This window comes from Leucoraja erinacea, chromosome 10 (assembly GCF_028641065.1).
Source record: "Leucoraja erinacea ecotype New England chromosome 10, Leri_hhj_1, whole genome shotgun sequence".
NCBI lineage: Eukaryota > Metazoa > Chordata > Chondrichthyes > Rajiformes > Rajidae > Leucoraja > Leucoraja erinaceus.
Genome location: NC_073386.1, coordinates 57,422,125 through 57,430,475, shown reverse-complemented (window position 1 = coordinate 57,430,475; position 8,351 = coordinate 57,422,125). Strand labels below are relative to the sequence as shown.

Below are 8,351 nucleotides of genomic sequence, written 5' to 3'. Positions count from 1 at the left end.
TCCTCCAGCTATCCTGCCTCGCCCTTTTTCCAAATCTCTCCTTTCCCCCCTCCCCCTCCCCCTCCATCCTTACAATCAGTCTGAAGAAGGGGCTCGACCCAAAACATCACCTATCCATAGACACACAAAGCTGGAGTAACTCAGCGGGTCAGGCAGCATCTCTGGAGAGAAGGAGCAGGTAACGTTTTGGGTCAGGTCCCTTCAGTCTGAAGAAGGGTCTCGACCTGAAACGTCACATGTTCCTTCTCTCTAGAGATGCTGCCTTACCCGCTGAGTTGCTCCAGATTTTTGTGTCTATCTTTGGTTTAGAGCAGCATCAGCTGTTCCTTCCTAAACATCACCTATCCATGTTCTCCACAGATGCTGCCTGACCAGCTGAGTTACTCCAGCAGTGAAACGTCACCTATCCATGTTCTCCACAGATGCTGCCTGACCAGCTGAGTTACTCCAGCACTCTGTGAAACGTCACCTATCCATGTTCTCCACAGATGCTGCCTGACCCGCTGAGTTACTCCAGCACTCTGTGAAATGTCACCTATCCATGTTCTCCACAGATGCTGCCTGACCCGCTGAGTTACTCCAACACTTTATGTCCATTTTAAATATAAAAATAATATTTTTTCTCTGTTGCTTTCTCTTCACCTGATAGCTTTTAGCTTCCTTGCTTGGGAATGGTTCTGTGTGAGCTGGAACCTAGATAGTTCCTATCCATTGTTGCCATGGATTTCAATTGCATCAGCATATCCCTTGGATCAGTTGCACAAAAGTGGAATTTGCATTCAAATCCATAGGATTCAGAAACACAGTACATGTGCATATAACTGAATAAGGTCATTGGGAATAGGAATAAAATTAGGCCATTCGGCCCATTAAGTCTACTTTGCCATTCAATCATAGCTGATCTAGCTCTCCCTCCTAACCCCATTCTCCTGCCTTCTCCCCATAACCCCTTAATCAAGAATCTATCTATCTCTGCCTTGAAAATATCCATTGACTTGGCCTCCACAACCTTCTGTGGCAAAGAATTCCACAGATTCACCACCGTCTGACTAAAGTTAACCTGGAATAGAATCGTGGTACAACAGGTAATCTGATGGGGGTGGGAGATTGCAACCTTCACGTGGTCCGCCCTGTTTAGACAAATACAATCAACCCAGCGTGCACAATCAAATAAGATCAAATAGAACAAGTTGTCCTACAACTTTAGGCTGTGCACACTATACGCAAGAAGAAGACGTTAATCTGATCGGGCAGACATTTAATGCTTTTACAGGAGTCTAGTAGCGTTTTAGTGTTGGCCCTTCGACCCATCAAGTCCATGCAGAACATCGATCACCTATTCACACTAGTTTCTCCCTAGACACTAGGGACAATTTACAGCAGCCATGTCTTTTTGCAATGTGGAAGGAAACCCAGGCGGTTACGGGGATGACGTGCTAACTCCACGTACACACACAGCACCTGACGTCAGCATCAAACTTGGTGCTGTGAGGCCGCAGCTCTATCAGCTGTGCCACTACGCTGCCTGTAAGAATTGTGCCAGGTAGGAATGGTTTAGAGGGACATGAGCTAAACATGGGTAGATGGGCCCATCTTGGTCAGCATGGCCTATTTGCGTGCCATATGATTCTGAGGCTCGTTCTACGATACTGCAACACTACATCATTGAACCTTGAATTGACATCTAACCTGCTGTAAGGGATATTATTTTGCACTTTGACCAGTTTCTAACTATTTGCTAGTTCCTCCTTGTGTGTTTTGGCCTTGCCTTGTTCTTCTCCTGCCCCTTGGAGTTGCTTGCTTTCTCCTTAAGTGGAACCTCGTTTATCACCACCATCTCGGTTACTTGTTCATCGCGGATTGTCGGGGATGAATGGGTTTTCCACTCAGACGTGCCCGGCATGTTGAGATGTCTCACCACGATCTTTGGCCTGGTTTTCTGCGGTTGGGGGGGATACATTGACCAGGGCAGTGCGGGCAGATTGAAGAGATTGGCGTAGGGTTGGTATGGAGAGGCGAACGGCGTCCCGTTGATGGCGGGCAGTGCTGCTTGCGCAAACTTGTACAACTTCGCACCTTCCGGTCTAAAACGTTGCCTCTGCTGCTTGGCATGAGGGGCGACGTCAACATAGGAAGGGTTGACGCCGGTGATGGTGGCGATCTGATGGGCGTTGGCCAGATCGGCAGAAGCTCTTTCGGGCAAGACGGGGTTATAAAGTGCGGTCCAGGGCACGCCATTCACGAACCTGTGAAGAATGGCCAGCCATGTCCCGTTACTGATGGGATTAATGGTCACTCTGGGCCACAGCGCTGCCAATGTGTGGAGAGCCTCAGTGTTCCAGCCCGATTCGTAATGGCGGTCGTCGATATGGTAGAGCGCGGAAAAGTAGACGTCTAACCTCGTGCTCGGGTAGTTCAGTAAGAAATCGTGTATTTTGCCGATGCAGCCATGGGCTCGCTCATTGCACGGGGTGTAATTGGAATATAGGGTGATGTACGCAATGTCTTCATAGGAGTACATGAGTGCATCCAGGTAGCCCTCCATATCGAAGAACATTGCCTCTGGATGTAGCTGGTACAAAGCACAGTTGGATACTTGTCCCTTCTGCACCAACGTGCCTGATGATAACTTCAGCTCATAAAAAACTAGATGATTCCCGCGCTGTGGCTGAGCGTAGGGAAAGCCGAAGGTTTCATAAAATTCCATGTAGGATACACGGGCCTCATCTCCGGTTTTGATGTGATACGGGCACTTGGGACAACTTTCAGTGAAGTGCAGCCAGTAATAAGGCTTCACCAGTGTGCCTTGTGGAGCAGTATACTCCTCATATGTCAAAGCCATACTGGCTACGTCATCTCCTTGCTTCCATGAGGAAGGAGCATCTATGCAGCATTCTAGACCTCATGATCATCACTCAAACCTCCGTGCATTCGCACGGTTGTAATAACGCAGATGGAAGGGATATCTGAAATGCAAAAAACAAAATGGTGGGACTGCCGAATAGATCAATCAACCTCTGAAAGGAGAAATTTTGTAGTTTTTAATTGCGAGATACAGCACAGAAACGAGCCGTTCAACCCACTGCGTCCGCGCTCGCGCCCACCAGAGGTTCCTGTACACTAGCGCTATCCTACACACTAGGGTCAATTTACAATCTTTACCAAAGCCAATTAACCTACAAACCGGCACATCTTTGGAGTGCGGGAGGAAACCGGAGCACCCGGAGAAAACCCACGCAGTCATGGGGAGAACGTACAAAGTCCGTACTGACAGCGCCTGTAGTCAGGGTCAAATCCGGGTCTCTGGCACTGTGAGGCAGCAACTCTACTGCTGCGCCACCAATCTCAACAATCTATACTTGCTGGGCAATATCTACATAACTAGTAGCACAGTCTATGGTTTTAGTATTGTTTTGCTCGCAAATATTGTAATCTTTGAGGATGATGCTCTGCACGGACAGACTCCGTTGTCGGGATCGAACCCGGGCCTCTGGTGCTGAAAGGCAGCAACTCTACCGCTGTGCCCCGGTGCTGCCCTTGTGCCATCAATGCTACTTAAATATGTAAGGAAGAGATGGATGCCATCTTGATTTGGGCAAATGAATGGCTGTGAGGGGTGGTCAGCAAGAATGTGTTTGTCCAAAGGGCCCATTTCTGTGTTCTCGCTGCCAAAAACAGCAATTTCCTTGATCATTAAAAAATGAAGCATGATTAGAAGTGATCGTGGGAGCCGAGGGAAGATTTTTTTTGTAAGACACAATAAAAGAGTAGTGATGAGTGAGGTTGCAAGAAATTGTAGAGAATTGTGGGCACAGCCCAGACCATCGCACAAACCAGCCTCCCTTCCATTGACTCCATTTATACCTCACGCTGCCAAGGATGAGTCGCACCCTGGTCACTCCCTCTTCTCCCCTCTCCCATCGGGCAAAAGGTATAAAAGTGTGAAAACGCACACCTCCAGATTCAGGGACAGTTTCATCCCACCTGTTATCAGGCAACTAAATCCACCTATCAACAACTAGAGAGCGGTATTGAACTGCTATCTACCTCATCGGGGACCCTCGGCCACTGCCCAGTCCATCACCGGCTCTGACCTCCCCACCATCGATGGGATCTATCGCAGTCGCTGCCTCAAAAAGACAGCTAGCATCATCAAAGACCCACACCATCCTGGCCACACACTCATCTCACCATTGCCATCGGGAAGAAGGTACAGGAGCCTGAAAACTGTAACGTCCAGGTTCAGGAACAGCTTCTTCCCCACAGCCATCAGGCTATGAAACACAACAACAAATATGCTCTGAACTACAACAGTCTATTATTATTATTGCACTATATTTGTTATTTATTGAGTATGTGTGCAAGTGTATATATACACACTGAACGTTTTTTTCTCCTGTTATGTATTACGTTTGCATATTGTGTTGTGCTGCAGCATGTAAGAATTTCATTGTCCTATCTGGGACACATGACAATAAAACTCTCTTGATTCTTTGATCAGACTTTACTGGCTTTACCTTGCACTAAATTCCCTTATCATGTAATTGTGGACGGCTGGATTGTAATCATGTATTGTCTTTCTGCCGACTGGTTAGCACGCAACAAAAGCTTTTCACTGTACTTCGGTGACAATAAACTAAACTGAACTGAGGTCTCCAGAAGCTGACAGCCTGGCATTGGCTTTGAATTGTAACCTCGTGCTTTTGATGTTTGAAGGGCAAACTCTCACAACCTACATGTGCTGTGCAGAAGGATGAGAAAAAATCAATACGTGGACTATTAATGCATTTTTGCCAATATTATCGTGCAAAATATGAAGCAAATTGCTCCAATAGAAATGCCAATATTCAGCATAATTTCCTCCAGAACTTGTATTCACCATTTTCACCGTCCAATAATAACATATAACAATTACAGCATGGAAACAGGCCATCTCGGCCCTACAAGTCCGTGACATAATCATGTCAATAATAAGATCATAAGTTCTAGGAGCAGAATTAGGTCATTCGGCCCATCATGTCTACCCCGCCCTTCAATCATGGCTGATCTATCTCTCCCTCCTAACCCCATTCCCCTGCCTTCTCCCCGTAACCCCCGACATAAGGACCTGATCTACAGGGAGAGGTTGATCAGGCTGGGACTCTATTCCTTGCAACGCAGGAGGATGAGGGGTGATCTTATACAAAATCATGAGAGGAATAGATCAGGTAGACGCACTGAGTCTCTTGCCCAGAGTAGGGCACATTGAGCACCAGAGGACATCGGTTTTACGGTGAAGTGGAAAAGATTTAACAGGAATCGAAGGGGTAACATTCCCCCTCAGCCCCATTCTCCTGCCTTCTCCCCCTTAGCCTCTGACACCCGTACTAATCAAGAATCTGTCACTCTCCAGGAAACTAAACAAAGCAATGTTTTAGAGATGCAGCACGGTAACGGGCCCTTCAGCCCACAGAGTCCATGCTGTCCTTCGATCACCTGTTCTCACCAGTCTTGTTTTTCCACTTTCTCACCCTCTCTCAACACACATGGGGTAATTTAGAGGCCAATTAACCTACAAAACCCACATGTCCTTGGAATGTGGGGGGAAACCATAGCACCCAGAGAAAACCCACACTAACAACAGTTTTCAGTGCATTGAGATCTATTTATAGACAATAGACAATAGGTGCAGGAGTAGGCCATTCAGCCCTTCGAGCCAGCACCGCCATTCAATGTGATCGTGGCTGATCATCCCCAATCAGTACCCCGTTCCTGCCTTCTCCCCATATCCCCTGACTCCGCTATTTTTAAGAGCCCTATCTAGCTCTCTCTTGAAAGCATCCAGAGAACCTGCCTCCACCGCCCTCTGAGGCAGAGAATTCCACAGACTCACAAATCTCTGTGAGAAAAAGTGTTTCCTCATCTGCTCGTTCTAAGTGGCTTACTCCTTATTCTTAAACTGTGGCCCGTGGTTCTGGACTCCCCCAACATCGGGGACAAGTTTCCTGCCTCTAGCGTGTCGAAACCCTTAACAATCTGATATGTTTCAATGAGATGATCCTCTCATCCTTCTAAACTCCAGAGTGTACAAGCCCAGCTGCTCCATTCTCTCAGCTATTTGAATGCTGCAAATGGTGTACAAACACTTGATGAAAGTGAACGTTCTGAGTACATACTCGAGCACATTGCGTATAGTTACCTGTTATGTGGAGACCCAGCTAAGCTTCAGTGATCTGCTTCTTGGAATTCTCTCTGAATTCATTTGAAATATTTTTTTTTAATTCCACTTTGAAACTAGAACAGACAAGTTCTTCCCCAACTCTAGGTCTTGGCCGTCTGAGTTGTTGTTTCATTGCTAAGGTGAGGCATGGTTGGCTTTGGAAGTGAAATTAATGCAGTTGGTTGCATGGTAATGAAGTTGTGTTTGGATACAGTTCCTTTGTGTGCAGCCCGTGTTTACAATGGACTTGGCAGGTCATTTCACTGCATTCAAGTACTGCCAAAAGATCAGAGAGCTATAATTGCATAATCTTCATACTAAAATGGTGAATCAATTGCTGCATTGATTTCAAACAAAGGATAGCCACAAAATGCTGGAATAACTTAGCGGGACTGGCAGCATCTCTGAAGAGAAAGAATAGGTGGCCTTTCGGGTCGAGACCCTTCTTCAGACTGGTTAGGGATAAGGGAAACGAGAGATATTTAAGAATAAGGGGTAAGCCATTTAGAGCAGAGATGAGGAAACACTTTTTCACACAGAGAGTTGTGAATCTGTGGAATTCTCTGCCTCAGAAAGCAGTGGAGGCCAATTCTCTGGATGCTTTCAAGAGAGAGTTAGATAGAGCTCTTAAAGATAATGGAATCAGGGGATATGGGGAGAAGGCAGGAACGGGGTACTGATTGAGGATGATCAGCCATGATCATATTGAATGGCGGTGCTGGCTCAAAGGGCTGAATGGCCTCCTCCTGCACCTATTGTCTATTGTCTATATAGACTGATATAGATTGATTTAAAACAATGTTAACAGTTATGCTTTTTAAAAACATTACAGGCACCCAGTTTGAAGGATTGTGTGATCACAGTTGTCACTTCAAAATACAACATTTTAATTGCTCCATTTCCTCACCTTGGGTTTAAGAATATGGAAGACCATTCTGCTGCGGAACATAGATGGGTAGAATTTGGTAGTCACACCCCTCAAACAAGAGGAGGGATATCACCTCAGGGGGCCACAAGAGTGTTAATGGTGCATGAGAGTCATCTAGTGTGGAAACAGGACCTTTGGCCACACCTATGCTTGTCGCACCTGCCTGCATTTGGCCCATTGCCCTCTAAACCTGTCCTATCCATGTACCTGTTTAAATTATTCTTAAACATTATGATAGCACCAGCCTCAAGTACCTCTTCTGGCAGCTTGTTCAATACACCTGAGTGTGGGAGGGAGGTGTGTGTGTGTGTGTGTGTGTGTGTGTGTGTGTGTGTGTGTGTGTGTGTGTGTGTGTGTGTGTGTGTGCGTGTGTGTGTGCGTGTGTGTGTGTGTGTGTGTGTGTGTGTGTGTGTGTGTGTGTGTGTGTGTGTGTGTGTGTGCGTGCGTGCGTGCGTGCGTGCGTGTGCGTGTGTGTGTGTGTGTGTGTGTGTGTGTGTGTGTGTGTGTGTGTGTGTGTGTGTGTGTGTGTGTGTGTGCGTGTGCGTGCGTGTGTGTGTGTGTGTGTGTGTGTGTGTGTGTGTGTGTGTGGTGTGTGTGTGTGTGTGTGTGTGTGTGTGTGTGTGTGTGTGTGTGTGTGTGCGTGCGTGCGTGCATGTGTATGTGTGCGTGTGTATGTGTGCGTGCGTGCATGTGTGTGTGTGTGTGTGCGCGTGCGTGCATGTGTGTGTGTGTGTGTGCTGTCTTTTTCTGCATTTTCCGCATTCTCCTGTGACCGTGTGGGATTTCTCCGCATGCTCCGGTTTCCCAAAGATATGCAGCTTTGTAGGTTGTGTAGGAAGGGACTGTAGTTTGTCATTTAGACCGTAGATAAGCACAAATTGAAGGCTCTCTCCGCAAAACATCACCATTCCTTCTCTCTAGAAATACTGCCTGTCCTGCTGAATTACTCCAGCATTTTATTTCTATCTTCAGCTTTGTTGGTTCCCGATCCCTTCCCGATCCCTTCCGCTACCAACAACCAGTTGGGCCCACAAACCCTGGTCTCTCTCTCCTACATGTTGCCTGACCCACTGAGTTCCTCACATAGTGAGGAAAACTCACACACAATGCTGGTGAAGTGTTACTATTTAAATTTGCAAGGCCTACATGGCTGCCATCTTGATGTGGGCAAATGGGTTTAGGGCAGATGGACAAAAGGGTCAGTATGAACGTGATGGGCTGAAG

General features: G+C 46.9%; 1 protein-coding gene across 1 annotated transcript; it reads right to left on the bottom strand.

The window, feature by feature from the left end:
* Nucleotides 1-397: 397 nt before the first annotated feature.
* On the bottom strand, nt 398-7,237 carry LOC129701272 (putative C->U-editing enzyme APOBEC-4). Its single transcript, XM_055642425.1, has 2 exons — nt 6,179-7,237; nt 398-2,966 (listed from the first exon to the last, which is right to left on the bottom strand). Exon 2 carries the CDS (start codon nt 2,840-2,842, stop codon nt 1,739-1,741), a length of 1,104 nt encoding a protein of 367 aa, XP_055498400.1. The 5' UTR covers nt 2,843-2,966; nt 6,179-7,237; the 3' UTR covers nt 398-1,738.
* Nucleotides 7,238-8,351: the final 1,114 nt, after the last annotated feature.

What these genes read in the sequence shown, in the direction of transcription:
- LOC129701272 (XM_055642425.1), bottom strand. Translation starts at nt 2,842, where the DNA reads ATGGCTTTGACATATGAGGAGTATACTGCTCCACAAGGCACACTGGTG.